General features: G+C 36.4%; 1 protein-coding gene and 2 pseudogenes across 2 annotated transcripts; 1 reads left to right on the top strand and 2 right to left on the bottom strand.

Moving 5' to 3' along the window:
• Positions 1 to 513: 513 nt before the first annotated feature.
• On the top strand, positions 514 to 1127 carry LOC148697253 (pentatricopeptide repeat-containing protein At1g31430-like; annotated as a pseudogene).
• Positions 1128 to 1233: 106 nt separating this feature from the next.
• On the bottom strand, positions 1234 to 7346 carry LOC148697254 (disease resistance protein RUN1-like; annotated as a pseudogene). The gene is made up of 6 exons (XR_015961297.1): positions 6764 to 7346; positions 3972 to 5082; positions 3287 to 3568; positions 2461 to 3180; positions 2142 to 2342; positions 1234 to 2040 (listed from the first exon to the last, which is right to left on the bottom strand). The product of XR_015961297.1 is annotated as a disease resistance protein RUN1-like (transcript).
• A 9474-nt stretch (positions 7347 to 16820) lies between these two features.
• On the bottom strand, positions 16821 to 22734 carry LOC137722391 (disease resistance protein RUN1). Its single transcript, XM_088692092.1, has 5 exons — positions 22055 to 22734; positions 19283 to 20384; positions 18597 to 18878; positions 17784 to 18491; positions 16821 to 17667 (listed from the first exon to the last, which is right to left on the bottom strand). The coding sequence occupies exons 1-5, from the start codon at positions 22558 to 22560 to the stop codon at positions 17101 to 17103; spliced, it is 3165 nt and encodes a 1054-aa protein (XP_088548218.1). The 5' UTR covers positions 22561 to 22734; the 3' UTR covers positions 16821 to 17100.
• Positions 22735 to 25040: the final 2306 nt, after the last annotated feature.

Here is a 25040-nt window from a genome sequence, read left to right on the forward strand (position 1 = left end):
ATTAACCTAAAAATGAGAGAGAGATACGTTATGTTGCAAAGTTTGATAATGCCTTTATTATTGGGTTTAGATGAGATAACGGGGTGCAAAGACTAAACCTAGGTCTAATTGGACCAATAAATGTTTAGATGTTCTGAAAATCTCATTGTCCTTATCTAAAATGATATCATTTCGTTACTTTTTTATTTATATTTTTGCTAGTCAGAGCATATTTTCACTAGAACAGAGATTGGCTGCTGAAAAATCAGCATATTTCAGAGATTGACATGAATGCGTAATTGGGCATGGTTGAGAGTTTCAAGCAGGTGTTTGATGAAATACCCGAGAGAAACAGGCTTTGTTGGAACTCGGAACGTTACGATTTCCAGGTATGCTAGGTGCAGGAGGTTTGAGGAGGCTAGCTTTGGATATGTTTCGGAGGATGTCATGTGAGAGCAACAAGAAGCCCGATGAAGCTACGGTTGTAACCACCATTTCAGCTTGAACAGCATCGAAAACTTTGGAGCTTGGTAAAGAAATTCATGAATATGTTAGAAGTGAACTTGGATTCACTACTAGAACTGGAAATGTGGTGGTTGAATATGTATGTAGAACGTGGTTATTTGATTAAAGGCCGGAGAATTTGTAATGGTTATACAATACAACCGTTTTAACGAGGCAGTGGCTCTATTCCAAGAGATGCAAACTAAAAGAGTTAAAGGGGATAAATTTACAGCGGTTGCTCTCCTCACAGGCTGTGCTCCGTTGGGAGCATTAGAGCAAGGGGAATGGAGTCACGGGTATATCGAATATAACAGAATTAAAAATTGATGCAGCTGTTAATACCACGGGTATAGAAATGTATGCAAAATGTTGGAGCATAGACAAATTTTTTGGGCTTCAATCATTTATGGGGTTGCAAGGAATGGCAAGACAAGCAAGGGAATCGAGTTGTTCTCCTTCATTGTTGTTTTAACTGACTGCGTTCACAGAGGGTTGGCAGATGAGGGATGTGAGTTCTTCAACTCCAATAGAAAGATATATGAGATTGAGCGAGGTTAGAACACTATGGTTGCCTGATCGGCCTTCTTGGCCGTACCAGACTGTTAGACGAAGCAAAGGAGTTGATAGAAAAGGGTTCCAAGTGAGAGTATAGTCCCGATTTCTATACGCTTGCATCCATGGTCAGTAACTGCACATTTCAATCTAAAATTTTGATCTAGGACCGAAAAAGTCAAATTATGATGCTAATAATTTGGTTCCACAAGAGAATATGGATATTTGTAAAGCATACAACAATTAACAACTGAACAACCAGTCAATATCGCAAATGAATTGTCAGTAAAATGAGGAACAAATCATCTGTTGGATGCGATCAAATCAAATGTCCGAATAATGGAGCTGGGAAAACTAGAAAGACAGCTGACATGGTCTGCGGGAGAGTATAATGCAGGAATAGCGACTACGCAACCGATCAGGTAATGCTCTCTCTTCAAACCTTTTGCCTTTTCCGTTTAGGTTTATCTGTAGTAGTCGTCATTGATTAGTGGGATGATTATCAGATGCGCCATAGCTTGGTCCCGGACTTGACTCACCATACAACCAATCCGGAACTGCTTCAGATTCGTATTCAAAGTAATAATCATCCATAAGAATAACAGGACTCTTGTTTTCCTTCAAAGGTTTGTCCCATACTAGATTTACCTCTGTTTTCTCCATTTCAAAATCCTCTATAAGAATAACGATCTTGTCCCCGCCTTGCAAATTGAGCTTGAATTTATCTTTCGATAAGTGTACCTGCCAAAATTGACCTTGCCGTATGCGTAAATACCAAGAGACCCTCAAAATAGTACGCTTGGTACAATTTACAACAGTAATGGGAACACTTTTGTGTTGGACTTGCGAACAAACCCCGCAGAGTGTCAACCCTTTAAAATTACAACCATCACATTGAGGAATATCAAAACTGACTTTATTGCCGTCAGCGACAAAGTCAAACCACTCCGGAATACCATAAATCTTATCCAGTAAAATACCACCAGCTCCGCAATAAGTCCATCCCTATAATATACATACAATGTAATATAGTGTCAAATACCTGCACATGTGCGGTTGTGTTTGTGCGTGTGATTGATAGAGAAAGACAAGAGATAGAGAGAGACCTGTAGAATGTTGTTCATAAACTCAGCTGTGAGATCTATGCACCCGCCCATATTAAGCTCCGCCATGGAGTTTAATGATTTACCCAAGCCTAAACCTGGAACCTCTGTGACTTTATTGCCGCCAATGAGAGATTCAAACCACTCCGGAATACCATAAACCGTTTCCCATAAAATACCACGAGCTCTGCTAGAAGTCCATCCCTATAATATACATACAATGTAATATATTGTGTCAAATACTTGTACATGTGCGGTTGTGTTTGTGCGTGTGATTGATAAAGAAAGACAAGAGTAGGAGGAGACAGAAATAGAGAGAGACCTGTAGGATATTGTTCCTAAACTCAGCTGTGAGATTGGTGCACCCTTCCATATCAAGGTCCACCATGGAGTTTAATGATTTACCCAACCCTAAACCTGGAACCTCTGTGACTTTGGGCAAATAAAGTAGATGCAGTCGTCTCATGCTTGACAATTGCGAAAAGTCTGGCATTTTTTCCAATGCAGAGCATCCACGTACATGCAATTCTTCCAAATTTGTTGGTAAATCGGGGATTGCACGAAGATTGTCGATATAATCAACTCGCAACTCTACGAGATTTGAAAGACCCCTGAGGCTAGGTAGGCTATGAAGTAGGCTATGAAAAAAAGCGCCACTAACTATCAAGTTTTGTAAAGAAATTAGACGCCCAAGGTCGTTGGGGAATTGTTTCATGTCTGTACAACTTGCATCAAGGTACCTCAATGATACCATCTCCCCTATGCCCTCAGGCAGTTCTCTTAATGCATCACAATTGTCCAGATTAAGAGTCTCAACAGATTTCAACTTACAAAATTCCGCTGGAAGATACCTAAGCTTCGTGCAGAATACAAAATTTACCCTCTTGAGTTTTTTAAGTTGACCGATGGATGGGTGAATCTTGGACAAACTACAACAGAATGAAAAATTCAATTCTTCGAGATTTGGGAGCCTTGAAAAGTCTGGTGACTTTTTTAACTTCTCGGACTGAGAAAGATCAAGGATTTTCAAATTTTCAAGCGGCTGCACAAACCCAAAAGAAAATATTATTCAAAATCCAAGAAGAATATGGCTTAAAAAATAAAATCAAGAGTGGGAATTAATTATAACCCGCTAGGGGTGGTTGTACCTTGGAATTCTTCCAGCCTTTTCTGAGTTTGCTGCCCTGCAGGTCAAGAGCAACAAGTTTTGGCTGATTAAGAAGGTGCTCCGGCATGTACTTGAAAGGGAATCCATGCCAGCACAACCATCTCAACTCTTTCGGAAAATGTTTGAAGCTTCCAGCGAGCTCTACATCGATGAGCTGTAGCAATCTCAGTTTTTTCATATTGACAAATGCTTTTGTACTGAAACTAGCCTTTTTTTCAGAGATTGGCAATTGCAGAGAAAGTGCTTCAATTTCTTCAGTTCCCTGTTAGGTAAACAAAGGGACATGATGAATAATAAAAGGGTAATTTGCGTCTGAAAAATGATTTACTTACAAACAATTGTCATATAATCGGTTGGAAATCGATTTAATTGCTTCTATTTCCACGTGAAGGTTTATTGTACTTATAAATATATTTCAACATAATATTATAAAGAGAAAACTAACAAAAAAGATTTGAAAACTTTGGGTTTTAACGATAATGACAAAATAAATGGTAAAATGAATAGTACCAAGATTGACTTTTTAGTGTAAAAATGTGATTTTTCGTTAAAGTGAACAGTTCCGAAAATTTTTCATTAAAATTTCTTATTATAAAATGCAAGCAGTTGCACTAGGATATGATTTAGTGAGCATTAATATTAAACTTTATTGAGAAACTACTTACAGATTTATTGGTCAACACGTCTGTTATGGCTTCAAGGTTCCACGGTCTACTCCATCTTCCAGGTTGAGTAGGAGATTTTTCAGAAATGATTGTCTTGCCCATTTCTTGAATCAAATCATGCATCTTTAGTTCGCCGCATTCAACAGTTATAAGGCACCGTTCACGAAGAACATTGATATCGATTGTTGCATGCAAGTCACATTCATCTAATATTTTTGTGACATGATCCTTCTCCAAGCCAAGAAAGCAACAATATATATGAAGGAATATAGTTTTTTGATTATCATCTAACCCATCAAAGCTTATTTTGAGTTTTTCTATAATTTCTCCTTCGGGTATTCTTTTTATTTTCTCCAAATAGCTTTGCCACTCTGTTATGGGTCTTTCAAAAAGAGAGGAGCCTAAAACTTTGAGTGCTAACGGCAAACCTCCACAGTAAGAAACTACCTTCCTTGACAATTCAAGATATTCATCTTTAGGGCAATTATTTTCAAATGAATGCCAACTGAAAAGCTCAAGAGCTTCCTCTTCATTCATTTTCTTAGCTGGATATCTCATATTCACTTGATTTAGTAAATGCTCATCTCTTGTTGTTATGATAATTATACTTCCTGGACCAAACCACTCACGATCTCCAACTCTTGCACGATCTACAGCTATTGCACGTAGTTGCTCCACTTTATCCACATTATCAACAACAATAAGTACTTTTCTACGTCGAAGACGTTCTTTTATTACACTGATCCCTTCACCGACACTATTTATCCGGGTGGTTCGTTTCAAAATGCTAGAAACAAGTTGTTCTTGCAAATGAACCAAACTACATCTACGTTCAGTGTCGCTAACATCGCCAAGGTAACATTTAAACTGGAAGCCATGATGAATTTTGTGATAAATAGCGTTGGCAGCAGTTGTTTTGCCCAGTCCACCCATCCCCCAAATTCCAACCCTTTTAACATCACTTAATCCACCACTAAAAAGATCACTGATAATTGGTTGAACACGAGAGTCGATTCCAACCGGGTACTTGGCCACCTGTAATTCATCTGTGCGAGGAAGCAATTCCACAATATTCTCCTCAACAATTGTCTTAATAACCTTTGCTTCAGGCCTGAAAACTCAATTAGTAAGCATTAACTCAATGAAGGATTACTTGAAGCTATCACCTTCACTCAACAGTCAATATAAAGAATTAACTAAATGAATAAAAAATATATATACACACACACACAAAGTCCTTTTTCCATTGAGAGATTCTTCAAATAATTTTATTTGAGAAACACCTTGTGGTCCTTATTCCATAACTTACTTTTCAAGATTCATTCATGCCATATATGGTCAAAAGAGAGAAAAAATAATGAATTCATTTTTTTAACAAAAAATATTATCTATACTAAAAGAAAAAGAATAAGCTTGATCTCATCAAAAAAAAAAAAAAAAGAGAAAAAAAATGTTATAATTAATTTGTATATGAATTTGTTGCTCCATTCCGATTGGGCCTTCAATTGCTTGAGTGGACCCATCAGCCCATCTGTTTGGTTCCTTTTGTTTGGGCTTAAAACATTATATATGATGTTTCTCATTGATGCAATTATATACGTATACAAGTCGCTAAACTAGCATATATCAATTTGATACATAGATTTTTCAATCTAAAATCAACTTGCAATATATAGGACAGAGATGCCCAACATTATTTGAACCACTTGAACCAAATAACCTTAAGTTTTCGATGCGTGGACTTGGAGTAATGTATATAACCCAAACTTATCTTTTTAATAACATTATTTTTTAAGTCAAATTTACAAATCATATGAAATGCCACTAAAATAAAAAACCGCATCATATGACTTGTGAAAAGGGAATTTTGATTTAGGTGCTTGACATTTAAATTTGTTAGACCAAACATGCCCAGCCTTCGACTTTTATTAATCTACTTTCTACAACTGAGCCACATTTTTTAAACTGCCCTTTCTAAGATTCAAAAACAATATCCAAAGCTCCTAAATCTAGCCTTCTTTGTACCAAAATTATTATGAAATTAATTAAGTTATAAATCAATGATGTACAAAAAAATAATAATAATAAACGTACCAAAAGCTAAAATTAAACATACCTAAAATTAAGCTTACCGAACACTAAAATTAAACGAACAAATCAACCATACGTACAAAAATAAATGTTCCAAAAAAAAAAAAACGTACCAATTCATAATATGAATAAAATTAACGTATGAAAACTAATGATAAGCATCCTAGTAATGTACAGAAATAATTCTCTCAATAAAATGTATACATGATAATTTGAAAAAAAAAAAAAATACACATCCACTATTTTTGTTATCTTGAAGATAAGATTATATTTTAATTTAAGTGCTCAAGATATTTTGTACGAAAAAAATATTAAAAAAGGATAACTGGATAAATATTCTTAATGACAAACCATTGATCATCTATTAAAACAGAGCGCCGCAACTTATAAAAACCCAAATCTGATACTATTTATTTTACTTTTCATTTAAAACCTCAAAGTTTCTAAACCCTCGTTAATTTTCTTTAAATCTAATCAAGCCTATGTAAAATATGTCTTAAATAGAAGATGTCCCTACTGTTACTCATATTTTATCTTGCAAATCTTGATGTTTCAGCGAAGCTATTTTTCCTGTGTGCTATTTGCATAACAATCATTCATTAACATGTTTCAAAATGTGGAAAAAGCCGAAAATTTATAGCAGCATTACTATTAAACTAGTCGAGTATTGAAAGACGTCCAACTCCAATGAAAATGGTTACCTGTTATTAAGATGGTGGCCAGACAAATCTGCAGCTTGAGTAAGAGCCTCTCTCCACTGCTTTACCTTTTCTTTCTTAGCTTCACGTTCTTTGTCATCTTTTTCTTCAAGGATGCCATCTTCGTGCTTCTGAAATGCTTGGGCTAGACAACCTTCCTGCTTCCTCACATGTGAAGGATCGACATGATAGAATATTGGCAAGACCTGTTGCCCCAGCTTTTCTCTACATTCCATGATCTTCACCAGCTCGTCAAGACACCATCTTGATTCCGCGTAACTCTTTGAGAAGACAATGACCGAGATTCTGGACTCTTCGATTGCCCGAAACAGTTCGGGTTGTATTTCTCCCCCTCTTTTCAGATTGTCCTCATCAATAAAGGCATTGAAGCCCCAGCCTTGTAATGCCGCGTGAAGGTGGCTCGTGAAGCCATTGCGTGTATCTTCGCCTCTAAAACTCAAGAACACGTCGTAACTCCAGAGTTTTGGGGAGGAGGGTTCACGGGATGTCATGGTGTTGTATTACTGTTTACGGCACTAGAGTGGTGCCAATCAAGCGAAAAAAAATGGCTGTGGTTTTTTTTGTATTGCAACGTAGTATATATAGAGTGCTATATACTATTTACGGCACTATAGGGACACTTTTTGGTTCTTTCCAGGAAGCTTTCCGCTCCCAATCTTTGGCTTTTTCCGGGAAGCATCCGCCCCTGGTTTTGAAGAAAACCAAAGGCGTTTCCAGTGGAAAACCACGATGTTCGTGGCCACACGATCTGATCACTGGACGGTTACGATTGAAGTGTCGGAATAGATGGAAGAAAAGCAGCTTTAAGATGAAACCGCGTTCAACAAAGTAAAAGGCAAAAAAAGCAGGTGTTGATGTCTCGTTTATGTCCCCCTTTTCTTTAGTTGACACGTGTTTATTCAGCACAAAAATTAACACCGTTAACCTGCTCTCCTTTTCCTTACCGTTTCACCTTCCGGATGAAACCAGAAGCGTGGTTGTCAATTTGCAGTTCCCAAAATTTTCCGTTCTCCTCTCACACTATGAAGGTAAAACCATGGTTGTCAATTGGAAAATATCCATCGGAATAAACTGGGGAAACCGAGGATTTGAATCTGCAAACGGAAGAAACAACTCAAGATCTGAATTTCGGAACTGGAAAAAGTCTGGAGTAGACCCACAAGTTGATTTTGTCTCTCTTTTCCGAACTTACTAGTTTTTTCTTGTGGATTTCTCCCTGTATCTTATTTTTCTCTAAAAAAATTTCAACGGAAATTTGTGAATGTAAATTAGATGTTCTAGAATCGTGCATAATTTGTATATTTTGTGCTCTATGAGCTATTGGGTTTGCTTGATACATTTTTAATGGAGTTTTTGTAAATTCGGAGCCATGAGTCCATGACCTTTTCATGGTTTGAGAGATCGGACCAAATTTTTTACAGATAATGGCGAGAGAGGGTGAGGAAGAGGAGAGAGGAGAGAGAAATAACATTTTCCTTTTTTTTTTTATCAGTGAGACCCAAGGGCTCCGGTGGTGACGAGGGAGTAGGAGGGGAAGAGGGTGGTGACGATGAGTTTTAACAGTCAGACCCAAGGGCTCCGGCGGTGACGAGGGAGAAATACCTTATGCGGCCTCTCTCTGGCCTGTTTCACAGTTTGACACCTGTTTTCCATTGACTCTATATTAAACGCTGTTAACTGACTAAAAATAAAAAATAAAAAATAAAAAACAAAGCGACGAAAAGGATGGGATTTTTGCCATCTTAAAACCACTTTGCTTTCTCCGCTGCCAACTCCACTTTTGAAAAAGCCGATGAGGACATATTCAAATTCAATAAAAAATTGAATTCTTGGATTGAAAAGGATTGGGATGAAAATGGGCCGAGATTTGAAGAGAAGAAAGCGAAGAAAAAGATGGAGTTTTCGCAAACCAGGCCGCGAATCTTTCTAACGGGAGAAGAGAGAGCAGTCGGAGAAGTCGTCGTTGTCTTGGTTTGAAGCGTCGGAGAGGCCGCGAATCTTACAAACAATTTCTGCAGAGACAACTGAAATTCTGGAACCTTGAAGAGTCTTTTTCTTCGCTTTGTATTTTATTTTTTTTATTTTTTATTCTTATTGTTTTTAAGTGAGTTTACAGCGTTTAACATGGAGTCGGTGGAAGACAGGTGTCAAGTTGGGAAACAGGCCACAGAGAGGCCATAGAAGGATTTGGGTGTAGAAGATCTCCTCTCAAAAAGTAAAGCACATTCAGTCAACAAAGATAAAAGTCATCATGTAATCCTAACGAAATAGAACGATGGAAAAGCAGGAGCTGCTTTTTGAACAAAAACAAGGTATTTTCCAATGAAAAACCAAGAAGCACTCGTGGCCGCACGATCTCAAAAGTAAAGCACATTCAGTCAACAAAGATGAAAGCCATCCTAACGACACGGTAATAGAATGGTGGAAAAGTAGGAGCTGCTTTTTGAAGAAAAAACAAGGTAGTTTCCAGTGAAAAACCAAGAAGCTACTCGTGACCACACAATCTGAATATTGGACGGCTAAGATTGAAGATTGGGCGAAAACTGTTTTTGGAGAAAGGAAGGCGTTCAACTGAAAAAGGACAAACTATACCCCAACTGATGAGCTTATAGTTCCACGTTAGACGGTATTTAGTGCTACAAAACAGAATATACGGCACATGTTAGTAACGTCATCGTTGATCAATGGGAAAACTGAGGTTCTACGAAGGGTATGGGAAAGAGGCACGGAGAAGGAAAGAAACTAACACAAAATTGGAGAGAGCCTATTACATTATCTTCACGTACAAACTAAAACAACCAAGTTTGAATATAGAGGTTTCACATGGGATTTTATTCTCTTCTTTTTCTGAATTGGTGTTTCATCTTCTACTTGTTTAGTATTAGGGTTAATTAGATATAAAATCATTATACTAATCGATTTAGGTCAGTTGACTTCTAAGTCAACTAAGCAATTTTTTTGTATGGCCCATATACAGGGATGTGTTTCTACAATTTGTTTCAGTACCATCTATACCCGTATGCAAGTTTTGGAAATTAAAATTTCAAAATCATGCTGTAAATGGTTGAAAAAAAAATCAGCACTTTAATGAAAACAAATCAATTAAAAATAGAAAGAAAAAAAGAAATTAACACAACTAAGAGCAGTTTAACAGGAGTACAAGACCGCAAGGTAGTTATCCACGTACATTCCCACTCTTCCACTCTCAGAAATATGAAACACGTTTTCAATGGAGAACTGAAAAACTGCTACTCTTCCCATTCATGCTATTCTCAAACACAACATCATAAAAGAAACGAGCAATTCGCGAGGGAAAATGAAAACGAATTGCAATCCCACTATTCGTGGGTAATTCCTACATGTATGTCTCAGACTTTCCTCCTGATAGTTCTTAAAGTTCTATAAGCTCTATAAGTTCTGCTTTAACTGTATTCTCTTCCCAAGTTCTATAATAAGTTTTGCTTTAATTTTGTTGACAAGAGTTAAAGAATGACATTCTTTTTCCCCTTCGAATCCCTTTACTTTGTGTTGGTTTTTCTATTAAGAAAAGCAATAATATGATTCTGATAAAATTGGTTCTTCATATATTGCAATTGCATATCAATAAATTTCAAAATAGATAAAAACAATGTTTCACTTCATTGGTTCCTGGAGAAGAGAAAGCCAATATAGGAAATTTTATTATCTTTTTATGAAGAAAAAAAAAAAGGCTTTGTAGTTTGTATGATGATGCAAAATCATGAGTCCATTGAAAGTATGTTTAAATTTCATTATCTTCGCTCGATTTCAACAAAGATAAAAGTCATCATGTAACCCTAACGACACGGTAATAGAACGGTGGAAAAGCAAGAGCTACTTTTTGAAGAAAAACAAGGTTGTTTCCAATGAAAAACCAAGAAGCCACTCGTGGCCACACGATCTGAATACTGAATGGCTAAGATTGAAGATTGGGCGAAAACTACCTTTGGAGAAAAGAAGGCGTTCAACTGAAAAAGGACAAACTATACTCCAACTAATGAGCTTATAGTTCCACTTTAGGCGGTATTTAGTGCTACAAAACAGAGTGTATGACACATGCTAGTAACGTCATCGATGATCAATGGGAAAACTGAGGTTCTACAAAGGGTAAGGGAAAGAGGCACGAAGGAGGAAAGAAACTAGCACAAAATTAGAGAGAGTCTATTACATTATCTTTACGTACAAACTAAGACAAAAAAGTTTGAATTGGTGTTACATTATCTTCACATGGGATTTTATTCTCTTATTTTTCTGAATTGGTGTTTCATCTTCTACTTGTTTAGTATTAGGGTTATTTAGATATAAAATCATTATACTAATCGATTTAGGTCAGTTGACTTCTAATTCAACTAAGCAATTTTTTTTATGGCCTATATTCAGGGATGTGTTTCTACAATTTGTTTCAGTACCATCTGTACCCGTATGCAGGTTTTGGAAATTAAAATTTCAAAATCATGTAGTAAATGGTTGAATAATTCGCATCACCTAATTGCGATATTGAATGTATACTATGATTGAATTTATGGTCCAATTCGCCATTAGGTTTTAACAATTTTATGGTCCAATTCGCCATTAGGTTTTAACAATTCATTGTTCTTTCAGTGTTATACTTGTATTTGTAGTTTGGTTTTTAGAAACTAGAGAAAAATCATTAGGTTTTAATAAAAGCAGGGTTAACAAGGTGGGGGTGTCTGGATACATGCAGTTCAATTGAGATTACAAAAGTGATATTTTATCACATTTTTTATATTATATTTGTATCACATTTTTAATAGATATGAGATTCATATGTATTGGTAAGTCCTATTTCTATTAGAAATGTGGTATTTTTTTACTCTTAAGATTAATGGAAGGATAATACTTTGCATCCCCATGAAGGGATGCACATATTCTTACATTTGCAAATAACGTATTTTGAGTATATAAACTTAATGATTTAAATCATTCAATTTCTTAATCATCAATTGAAGATCACTCATACAAAAAATCATTTGAATCGGAAATCATTTAATAAATAAATGATTTCCTATTCAAATGATTTTCTGTAGCTCTGATCTTTAAATGAAGATTAAGAAATTGAACGATTTCGATTATAAAATTTATATGATAAATATACATTTTTTGCATAATGAAGAATGAGCTCATCCTTCAAAGTATAAAAGCAAGTATTATACTTGATGAAACTGTCCATGAGTTTATTGTTGGCTATCCCTCTCACCCAAAAATGAGAGAGAGATACGTTATGTTGCAAAGTTCGATAATGCCTTTATTATTGGGTTTAGATGAGATAACGGGGTGCAAAGAGTAAACCTAGGTCTAATTGGACTAATAAATGTTTAGATGTTCTGAAAATTTCATTGTCCTTATCTAAAATGCTATCATTTCGTTACTTTTTTATTTATTTTTTTGCTAGTCAGAGCATATTTTCACTAGAACAGAGCTTGGCTGCTGAAAAATCAGCAGCAGCCAAGCTTTCTTCTTTTCACTATGCTAGCTACTTTGCTGACCCTAGCTGTTGTCCAGTAAATATGCTTACTAGCTCTTACCTATAAAACGGAATCACACTTCGAATTTGAACCTACGACATTGAGATTTGGAGACCTACATTGTACCCGACTAAACTAAGAGAGCTTTCTTATCACAGGAAATACAAAGAGTGATGGTCATGGTCCACACACAAATGAAAATTAAAAAAAAAAAAACAAAAGCGATTTGAATTTGATCACACACTTTTTGTTCTCTCTTTCGTTCCTTCTTCCATGAACTTCGCATCATCCTTTTACATTGCTCACTTCTCCATATACTTTTCCTCCATCTCTAAATTAAAAAAAAAAAAACTAAATCTAAAAAAAAAAAAAAAAAAAAAAAAAAGGTTATCGAATTGACCGATATTTTGATTTAATTACAACAACAAAAATCTGAACTGTGCTCTTAATTATCCGGTTCCACAAGAGAATACAAATTTTTGTATCTTCTTAATTATAGTAATTTATACTAATATTCCATTTGAAGACTTGTACCACCTGAGGCTGCATACAAATACCATATGAAGGCAAGATTATTCAATGCTAATCCTTGAAAATGAAATTCAAGAAATCTAATCATTTGGCCTGTTGTCATTCCTTTTACAAAACCAGTTTTAGAGTTTATAAGTTAATAGAATTGATAGACTCATCATTTATCAACCGAATTTGCTTCAAATTTCAACAAATGATTCATAAATATCATTAGAAATAAATAATGTTATTAGGTTTTTCCTTTTTTCTGGCTGCATATATAGTACGTATTTTGCAAGGCCACCCTGACATCACAAGGAAAAGAGCCCTGTAAATACTAATTATTTATAATTAGGTTTACTATATTATTATATATGTGACCACTGACCATAGAATATAATAATCTTTATTACAAAACTTGAGCTAACTCTACCTATGCAAATTAAGTTAATAACAAGTAGTACTAGTCTCTCTATAATTATGCAGCCGGAGCAAAATCATAGTCGTCATCATCGTCATCGCCATCGTCCCCATCTCCTTCTGAGCATGTTACCGACGAAAGATCCTTGAATTTGGCAGTGACTCTACCATCTACATCTTCATGCTTCTTGCACCACGAGACAATACTAATATTTAAAACGGGACACATTTTTGGTTTTTTATCAAGAAAGTGAAAAAAGAAAGAGTTAGACTGAGTCCAAATGATGATAACTTGGATTGTGAAGGTAAGTTCATATATATATATATATATATATATATATATATATATATATATGTATATAGGGACGAGAATAAGGTGCATGTTAAACTCGTTTATGCACAAGGCATTTGCGTGGGGAGTGTGACTGCTGCATGAAGGTTGTGCAAGAACCATTGTCCAAGACAGGTGGTGCTTTGTCATCCAGCCACGATGGGATCGCAAATGACAATTCAGCAAACCACGTTGGTGCAAATTGTGTTTGCTTCGTGACAACATGCAGAGTTCATTCATGTGTTAGGATCGAGATAATTGGCAATGTGTTGGGTGGGTATTGATTGGAAACTCTGAAAGTGATAGATGCTTTATTCACATGAAAGAAAAGGCTAATCTTTGCTTTTCAATATTAGGGTAGAAACAATTAATAGCTAGATTTCCTTAGTAACCTTTTCATTTGAACTTTTTGGTTTTATGTTTTTAGTTCGTTTGTCATCCTGTAATGTTATATGCATGATCTAAATTCTATATTTTCGAGGTCATCTTTTAAATATTATATTATTCAGCTAAACAATAAGATTTAACAACACTAATCAATGATTAAATTATTACTCATTTAATTGTTTTTTTATAAAATTAATCTTAAAGGATGAAGAGTCGTACTATATCATCGTAACCATTTATTTTTCGGCTGCCCCTTAAGATTAATTTTGTAATGTTCTTTAAGATTAATTTTGTAAGATGATTTTAGCTCAAGACGTACATGTTAAATATTATTATTTAATGTGTCCATAATTGACTGATGGAGATAGTTTTATTCTTATTTGTTTCTTTAGGAGGGAAATTTTTAAGGCGTTACAGAGCAGAGAGACTGGTGGAGTGGAGAAATAGCATTGAAATTTCTACTGCGTTAAGATTTTGTTCTTGAAGGAGGGAGCGTTTTGAAGACTTTTTCAATTGAGTAAGATATATTTAATGTCTGCTTTGATTTGTTGAAAATCCCTGCAGATTTATAATAATTTCATGGTTAAATAGCCAAAATGGTCTTTGAGATTTGCATAATTAATAGAAATGGTCACTGAGATTAAAAATAAATATAAATGATCTCCGAGATTGTCCACCATTCATGATTTTGGTCTTCCCGTTAAAAACTCTTTGGGCAATTTTCAAAGCTTCGTAGCTCAATCAATTCTTAACCAAATTCGATCCACAATATATCAAAATGAAGATAGGAAAGTGTAGACCAAGATTATACCTATTTGGAAGCTCAATGGTTGTCGGAGATTATCGAAAAATAGCCTGAAGTGTGACTGATCCGCGGGAAAATTGGAAAATTCGCCGGAAACTGGGTAAATTTTAAACGTTTATAACTTCTTCAATACTCAACGAAATCAAGTGATTCGAAAACGAAAATCATACTTCTTGACGAGACGAAGAGAATGATACATTTCTCGACGAATAACTCGCCATGGTTTGGCAAGAAAACACCTCGAAAGTGGCTAACTCTCCATCAAAATCCATATATTTATAAATCTATTAAAATCTCTTAAAATCTGAATTGAATTCACCCTCCTAGTTATTTAAAGGGAAATTAAAGCCTAAAAAAATAGGACAACAATGAAAGATAATTTGTAAATTTGTTTAACTTTTCCTTGAATAACTCAAATGTGCTTTTCGATAAAAACTATACAGATTTGATCTCACAGCCCAACTAAAACTCAATCACATAGCAACTCAGTACTATAGTTCAGTGATATTCCTCTCCACTTGAAAGTGAGAGGTCTTAGGTTTGAATCTCGTAGATGACAAATTTAATACCAAATTAAGTTGCTCATTATGTGACTTAATCGAACTCCTCATTCCCCTAATATAAAAATATCAATGTACCAATAACAAAAAACAAAACTCGGTCACATAAACATGATTTCCTGAATGAATGCATATGATTTTTACCTTAAGAAGTTCACGAAGTCAATTTCTCAACCTCCTAGTGGTGAGGATGTGCGTATGAACATAGGTTCGAATGAACTACCTTGTAAACCAATCTCCTTCTCAACCTCTTGCAACCAAGACAGAGCCGCCGTCAACAAGCTCATGATTTTCTGCACCGACCCATCTCTCGGAAACTTTGATTACACCGAGAAAGTCTTTCGTTTCATCAAAGATCCGTGCTTGTTTGTTTACGATGTAATGATCAAGGCGTTTGCCAAAAGGAGTAGTTTCAGAAGCGCCGTTGAGCTCTTCCGGTGGCTGAGAGATGAGGGATTGTGCCCTTATAATTTTACCTACCCACTTGTTTTAAAGCCATTGGATGCTTGGGATAGGTTTAGGAAGGTGAAAAGGTTCGTGTGTTTGTGGTAAAAACTGGAATTGGGTTTGATGGTATGTGTGTAACTCGCTCATTGACATGAATGCGTAATTGGGCATGGTTGAGAGTTTCAAGCAGGTGTTTGATGAAATACCCGAGAGAAACAGGCTTTGTTGGAACTTGGAACGTTACGATTTCGAGGTATGTTAGGTGCAGGAGGTTTGAGGAGGCTAGCTTTGGATATGTTTCGGAGGATGTCATGTGAGAGCAACAAGAAGCCCGATGAAGCTACGGTTATAACCACCATTTTCAGCTTGAACAGCATCGAAAACTTTGGAGCTTGGTAAAGAAATTCATGAATATGTTAGAAGTGAACTTGGATTCACTACTAGAACTGGAAATGTGGTGGTTGAATATGTATGTAAAACGTGGTTATTTGATTAAAGGCCGGAGAATTTGTAATGGTTATACAATACAACTGTTTTAACGAGGCAGTGGCTCTATTCCAAGAGATGCAAACTAAAAGAGTTAAAGGGGATAAATTTACAGCGGTTGCTCTCCTCACAGGCTGTGCTCCGTTGGGAGCATTAGAGCAAGGGGAATGGAGTCACGGGTATATCGAATATAACATAATTAAAAATTGATGCAGCTGTTAATACTGCGGTTATAGAAATGTATGCAAAATGTTGGAGCATAGACAAATTTTTTGGGCTTCAATCATTTATGGGGTTGCAAGGAATGGCAAGACAAGCAAGGGAATCGAGTTGTTCTCCTTCATTGTTGTCTTAACTGACTGCGTTTAGAGAGGGTTGGCAGATGAGGGATGTGAGTTCTTCAACTCCAGTAGAAAGATATATGAGATTGAGCGAGGTTAGAACACTGGTTGCCTGATCGGCCTTCTTGGCCGTACCAGACTGTTAGACAAAGCAGAGGAGTTGCTAGAAAGGGGTTCCAAGTGAGAGTATAGTCCCGATTTCTATATGCTTGCATCCATGGTCCGTAACTGCACATTTCAATCTAAAATTTTGATCTAGGACCGAAAAAGTCAAATTATGATGCTAATAATTTGGTTCCACAAGAGAATATGGATATTTGTAAAGCATACAACAATTAACAACTGAACAACCAGTCAATATCGTAAATGAATTGTCAGTAAAATGAGGAACAAATAATCCGTTGGATGCGATCAAATCAAATGTCCGAATAATGGAGCTGGGAAAACGAGAAAGATAGCTGACATGGTCTGCGGGAGAGTATAATGCAGGAATAGCGACTACGCAACCGATCAGGTAATGCTCTCTCTTCAAACCTTTTGCCTTTTCCGTTTGGGTTCATCTATAGTAGCCGTCATTTGATTAGTGGGATGATTATCAGATGCGCCATGGCTTGGTCCCGGACTTGACTCACCATACAACCAATCCGGAACTGCTTCAGATTCGTATTCAAAGTAATAATCATCCCCATCACAACTCTTGTTTTCCTTCAAAGGTTTGTCCCATACTAGATTTACCCCTGTTTTCTCCACTTCAAAACCCTCTATAAGAATAACGATCTTGTCCCCGCCTTGCAAATTGAGCTTGAGTTGATCGTTCGATAATTGTAACTGGTAAAAATGACCTTCATTGTGTAGCCAAAAACGCCTAGAGACCCTCGAAGTAGTATGCTTGGTACAATTTACAACAGTAAGGGCAATATTTTTAGTTTTTAATTGCCAAGAAACCCAGCAGAGTGTCAACCCTTTAAAATTACGACCATCACATTGAGGAACATCAAAACTGACTTTATTGCCATCGGCGACAAAGTCTAACCACTCCGGAATACCATAAATCGTATCCAATAAAATACCACCAGCTTCGCAAGAAGTCCATCCCTATAATATACATACAATGTAATATAGTGTCAAATACTTGTACATGTGCGGTTGTGTTTGTGCGTGTGATTGATAAAGAAAGACAAGAGTAGAAGGAGACAGAGATAGAGAGAGACCTGTAGGATGTTGCTCCTAAACTCAGCTGTGAGATTGGTGCACCCTTTCATCTTAAGCTCCGCCATGGAGGTTAATGATTTACCCAAGCCTAAACCTGGAACCTCTGTGACTTTGGGCAAATCATCTAGCCACAGAGTTCTCATGTTTGACATTTGCGAAAAGTCTGGCATTGTTTCCAATGCAGGGCATCTACTAACATATAAGAATTCCAAATTTGTTGGTAAATCGGGGATTGCACGAAGATTTTTGCAATTCATAACTAGCAAGTATACGAGATTTGAAATACCACTGAGGCTAGGTAGGTTACGACAACTAGCGCCTCCAACTGTCAACACTTGTAAAGAAATTAGACGCCCAAAGTCGTTGGGGAATTGTTTTATGGCTGTACCATATGTACAAAGTTTTCTCAATGATCCCATCTCCCATAAACCCTCAGGCAGTTCTCTTAATGCTTCACAATGTAACACATCAAGAGTCTGAACAGATTTCAACTTACAGAATTCCGCTGGAAGATACCTAAGCTTATTGCAGAATTCAAAATTTACCCTCTTGAGTTTTTTAAGTTGACCGATGGATGGGTGAATCTTGGACAAACTACGACAGCGTGAAAAATCCAATTCTCCGAGATTTGGGAGCCTTGAAAAGTCTGGTGACTTTTTTAACTTATCGGAATGAGAAAGATCAAGGATTTTCAAATTTTCAAGCGGCTGCACAAACCCAAAAGAAAATATTATTCAAAATCCAAGAAGAATATGGCTTAAAAAATAAAATCAGAGTGGGAATTAATTATAACCCGCTAGGGGTGATTGTACCTTGGAATTCTTCCAGCCTTTTCTGAGGTTGCTGAACGACAGGTCAAGAGCAACAAGTTTTGGCTGATTAAGAAGGTGCTCCGGCATGTACTTGAAAGGGAATCCATGCCAGCACAACCATCTCAACTCTTTCGGAAAATGTTTGAAGCTTCCAGCGAGCTCTACATAGCTGAGCCGTAGGAATCTCAGTTTTTTCATATTGACAAATGCTTTTGTACGGAAACTAGCCTTTTTTTCAGAGCTTGGCAAATGTAGAGAAAGTGCTTCAATTTCTTCAGTTCCCTGTTAGGTAAACAAAGGGACATATGATGAATAATAAAAGGGTAATTTGCGTCTGAAAAATGATTTACTTACAAACAATTGTCATATAATCGGTTGGAAATCGATTTAATTGCTTCTATTTCCACGTGAAGGTTTATTGTACTTATAAATATATTTCAACATAATATTATAAAGGGAAAACTAACACAAAGGGTATGAAAACTTCGAGTTTTAACCATAATGACAAAATAAAGGATAAAATGAATAGTACCAGGATTGACTTTTTAGTGTAAAAATGTGATTTTCGTTAAAGTGAACAGTACCGAAATTTTTTCGTTAAAATTTCTTATTATAAAATGCAAGCAGTTGCACTAGTATATGATTTAGTGAGCATTAATATTAAACTTTATTGAGAAACTACTTACAGATTTATTTGTCAACACGTCTGTTATGGCTTCAAGGTTCCACGATCTACTCCATCTTCCAGGTTGCGTAGGAGATTTTTCAGAAATGATTGTCTTGCCCATTTCTTGAATCAAATCATGCATCTCTAGTTCGCCCCCTTCAAAAGTTATAAGACACCGTTCACGGAGAACACTGATATCGCTTGTTGCACATAAGCCACATTCATCTAATATTTTTGTGACATGATCCTTCCTCATTCCAAGAAAGCAACAAAATATATCAAGGAATATAGTTTTTTGATTATCATCTAACCCATCAAAGCTTATTTTGAGTTTTTTTATAATTTCTCCTTCAGGTATTCTTTTTAATTTCTCCAAATAGCTTTGCCACTCTGTTATGGGTCTACCAAAAAGAGAGGAGCCTAAAACTTTGAGTGCTAACGGCAAACCTCCACAGTAAGAAACTACCTTCCTTGACAATTCAAGACATTCATCTTTAGGGCAATTATTTTCAAATGAATGCCAACTGAAAAGCTCAAGAGCTTCCTCTTCATTCATTTTCTTAGCTGGATATCTCATATTCACTCTCACTTGATTTAGTAAATGCTCATCTCTTGTTGTTATGATAATTATACTTCCTGGACCAAACCACTCACGATCTCCAGCTATTGCACCTAGTTGCTCCACTTTATCTACATTATCAATAACAATAAGTACCTTTCGACGTCGAAGATGTCGTTTTATTACACTGATCCCTTCACTGACACTATTTATCTGGAATATGGTGGTTTGTTTCAAAATGTGAGAAACAAGTTGTTTTTGCAAACAAACCAAACCATATCGATGTTCAAAGTCGCTAACATCGCCAAGGTGACATTTAAACTCGAAGCGATGATGAATTTTGTTATAAATGGCGTCAGCAGCAGTTGTTTTGCCCAATCCACCCATCCCCCAAATTCCAACCATTTTAACATCATTTAATCCACCACTAAGAAGATAGCTGATAATTGGTTGAACACGAGAGTCAATTCCAACGGGGTACTTGGCCACCTGAAATTCATCTGTGCCTGGAAGCAATTCCCGAATATTCCCAACAATTGTCTTGATATCCTTTGCTTCAGGCCTGATAACTCAATTAGTAAGCATTAATTCAATGAAGGATTACTAGAAGCTATCACCTTCACTCAACAGTCAATATAAAGAATCAACTAAATGGAATACACACACACACACACACACACCAGTCCTTTTCCATTGAGAGATTCTTCAAATAATTTTAATTGATTTGACAAAATAAAAATAATTTTAGTTGAGAAACACCTTGTGGTCCTCATTCCATAACTTATTTTTCAGGATTCATTCACGCCATATATGGTCAATAGAGAGAAAAAACACAAATTCATTTTTTGAATAAAAAATATTATCTACATTAAGAGAAAAAGAATGAACTTAATCTCACAAAAAATAAAAGAGAAAAAAAAAATGTTATAATTTGTATATGAATTTGTTGCTCCATTCCGATTGGGCCTTTAATTGCTTGTTTGGGCCTTAAACAATTATATATGATGTTTCTCATTGATGCAATTATATACGTATACAAGTCGCTAAACTAGCGTATATCAATTTGATACATAGATTTTTCAATCTAAAATCAACTTGCAATATATAGGACAGAGATGCCCAACATTATTTGAACCACTTGAACCAAATAACCTTAAGTTTTCGATGCGTGGACTTGGAGTAATGTATATAACCCAAAGATTTCTTTTTATTAACATTATTTTTTAAGTCAAATTTACAAATCATGTGAAATGTCACTAAAATAAAAAACCACATCATATGATTTGTGAAAAGGGAATTTTGATTTAGGTGCTTGACATTTAAATTTGTTAGACCAAACATGCCTTGCCTTCGACTTTTATTAATCTACTTTCTACAACTGAGCCACATTTTTTAAACTGCCCTTTCTAGGATTCAAAAACAATATCCAAAGCTCCTAAATCTAGCCTTCTTTGTACCAAAATTATTATGAAATTAATTAAGTTATAAATCAATGATGTACAAAAAAAAATAAAAATAAAAAAACGTACCAAAAGCTAAAATTAAACATACCTAAAATTAAGCTTACCGAACACTAAAATTAAAAGTACAAATCAACCATACGTACAAAAATAAATGTACCCAAAAAAAAAAAAAAAACGTACCAATTCATAATATGAATAAAATTAACGTATGAAAACTAATGATAAGCATCCTAGTAATGTATAGAAATAATTCTCTCAATAAAATGTATACATGATAATTTGAAAGAAAAAAAAAAATACACATCCACTATTTTTGTTATCTTGAAGATAAGATTATATTTTAATTTAAGTGCTCAAGATATTTTCTACTAAAAAAATATTAAAAAAGGATAACTGGATAAATATTCTTAATGACAAACCATTGATCATCTATTAAAACAGAGCGCCGCAACTTATAAAAACCCAAACCTGATACTATTTATTTTACTTTTCATTTTAAACCTCAAAGTTTCTAAACCCTCGTTAATTTTCTTTAAATCTAATCAAGCCTACGTAAAATATGTCTTAAATAGAAGATGTCCCTACTTTTACTCATATTTTATCTTGCAAATCTTGATGTTTCAGCGAAGCTATTTTTCCTGTGTGCTATTTGCATAACAATCATTCATTAACATGTTTCAAAATGTGGAAAAAGCCGAACATTTATAGCAGCATTACTATTAAACTAGTCGAGTATTGAAAGACGTCCAACTCCAATCAAAATGGTTACCCGTTATTAAGATGGTGGCCAGACAAATTTGCAGCTTGAGTAAGAGCCTCTCTCCACTGCTTTACCCCTTCTTTCTTAGCTTCACGTTCTTTGTCATCTTTTTCTTCAAGGATGCCATCTTCGTGCTTCTGAAATGCTCGGGCTAGACAACCTTCCTGCTTCCTCACATGTGAAGGATCGACATGATAGAATATTGGCAAGACCTGTTGCCCCTGCCTTTCTCTACATTTCATGATCTTCACCAGCTCGTCAAGACACCATCTTGATTCCGCGTAACTCTTTGAGAAGACAATGACCGAGATTCTGGACTCTTCGATTGCCCGCAACAGTTCGGGTTTTATTTCTCCCCCTCTTTTCAGATCGTCCTCATCAATAAAGGCATTGAAGCCCCCGCCTTGTAATGCCTCGTGGAGGTGGCTCGTGAAGCCATTGCGTGTATCTTCGCCTCTAAAACTCAAGAACACGTCGTAAGGCAAGAGTTTTGAGGAGGGTTCACCGGATGTCATGGTGTTGTATTACTGTTTATGGCACTAGAGTGGTGCCAATCAAGCGAAAAAAAATGGCTGTGGTTTTTTTTGTACTGCAACATAGTATATATAGAGTGCTATATACTGTTTACGGCACTACAGGGACACTTTTTGGTTCTTTCCAGGAAGCTTTCCGCTCCCAATCTTTGGCTCTTTCCGGGAAGCATCCGCCCCCGGTTTTGAAGAAAACCACAGGCGTTTCCAGTGGAAAACCACGATGTTCGTGGCCACACGATCTGATCACTGGACGGTTACGATTGAAGTGTCGGAAAAGATGGAAGAAAAGCAGCTTTAAGATGAAACCGCGTTCAACAAAGTAAAAGGCAAGAAAAGCAGGTGTTGATGTCTCGTTTATGTCCCCCTTTTCTTTAGTTGACACGTGTTTATTCAGCACAAAAATTAACACCGTTAACCTGCTCTCCTTTACCGTACCTTTTCACCTTCCCGATGAAACCAGAAGCATGGTTGTCAATTTGCAGTTCCCAAAATTTTCGGTTCTCTTCTCTCACACTATGAAGGTAACCATGGCTGTCAATTGGAAAATATCCATCGAAATAAACTGGGGAAACCGAGGATTTGAATCTGCAAACGGAAGAAACAACTCAAGATCTGAATTTCGGAACTGGAAAAAGTCTGGAGTAGACCCACAAGTTGATTTTGTCTCTCTTTTCCGAACTTACTAGTTTTTTCTTGTGGATTTCTCCCTGTATCTTATTTTTCTCTAAAAAAATTTCAACGGAAATTTGTGAATGTAAATTAGATGTTCTAGAATCGTGCATAATTTGTATATTTTGTGCTCTATGAGCTATTGGGTTTGCTTGATACATTTTTAATGGAGTTTTTGTAAATTCGGAGCCATGAGTCCATGACCTTTTCATGGTTTGAGAGATGGGACCAAATTTTTTACAGATAATGGCGAGAGAGGGTGAGGAAGAGGAGAGAGGAGAGAGAAATAACATTTTCCTTTTTTTTTTTTTTTTTTATCAGTGAGACCCAAGGGCTCCGGCGGTGACGAGGGAGAAATACCTGATGCGGCCTCTCTGTGGCCTGTTTCACAGTTTGACACCTGTTTTCCATTGACTCTATATTAAACGCTGTTAACTGACTAAAAATAAAAAATAAAAAATAAAAAACAAAGCGACGAAAAGGATGGGATTTTTGCCATCTTAAAACCACTTTGCTTTCTCCGCTGTCAACTCCACTTTTGAAAATGTGACAATCCGTTCTAAATTTTACGTTTTTATTTTATTTTAAAAGCGTGAATTTACAAAATTGCCCTAGAGGCAAGGACTTGACTTCCGTTGACCATCGACTCGAGAGATGTGGGACTTATACTTTTAGCATATCCTCGTAGTACTTATTGGTACGAACGTATAGGCGAAAGCTGTTTGCGAGTCCGGATTATAACAGTATAGTTACGGACGTTCGAAATTGGTTATTCGAGGTTTAGCGTTTATTTAAATTGAATCCCCCCTTGTGGGGAAAAGCCCAATCAGAATTGAAAAAAAAAAAAAAAAAGGAAGTGGGTTTTCGTCCACCCGCACCCACCGCGGGTTCCCATTTTCCAAGGCCGATTCCGGCCAACTCCGGTGGAGTTTTTCGATGCCACCACCCAAGAACCACCTTGATTAACCATGGGATGTGGAGGTTTGAGGACACGAAAGTTGACGAAAATCAATGGTGCTCCGGCCACCCTTCTCGATTTTCCGGCAAATCAGAAAAGCAATGGCCGATGCCACCACTTGGGCTTTGTAGCCCATCATCCCAGGAGCAAAACCCAACCAACCTTGACCCCGTTGGACCACCGTAGACGACGAATCGATGTCGGAAAGTTTTAGGCACCCGCCGGCTTCGTGGGCAAAATTGACCATCTTCCGTTCACTTTTGGACTTCGTGGCAGGTATGAAAGTTGCTCCACTCACTGAGATCTTCATTTCTGTGAAGTTTGAGAATTTTTGGAAATAGTTGAATTTTCCGGCGAGTCGGGGCGGCCGACACCACCCGCGGCGGCGCGTGCGGCGGCACGTGGCCAGTGAGCCGCCAATGCTATTTTTAGGCTATGTCGAATGTTTTGAATTCAGTTTTTTCATTTGAATGACGTAGGTTGATCGTTGGAACCTAAATTCGTTATGATACGTTAGTTGATAAAAATGTGAGTCGATGATCCGACCGTTGGATCGTCACCAAAATTGGATATATTATAATACGTAATATTTAAAGATCATAGGAATTTACGGATCGGGAATCCGACTTACGGATCTTCCTGAATTGGATTTGTAAGTTAGTAAAATAAATGTTCACGGCCACTAGTTTTAGGCAATTGGCGGAGATCCAACCGTTGGATCGTAATGAAATTTTAATATGTTATTGTAGAAACATATTGTGGATCGTTGGGAGTTGCGGATTGGAAATCTGATATGCGGATCTTCCGGGTCAAATTATACAGGGTTGTAAACCCT

This window comes from Pyrus communis, chromosome 4 (assembly GCF_041283825.1).
Source record: "Pyrus communis isolate YQ-2024b chromosome 4, ASM4128382v1, whole genome shotgun sequence".
Lineage (NCBI taxonomy): Eukaryota > Viridiplantae > Streptophyta > Magnoliopsida > Rosales > Rosaceae > Pyrus > Pyrus communis.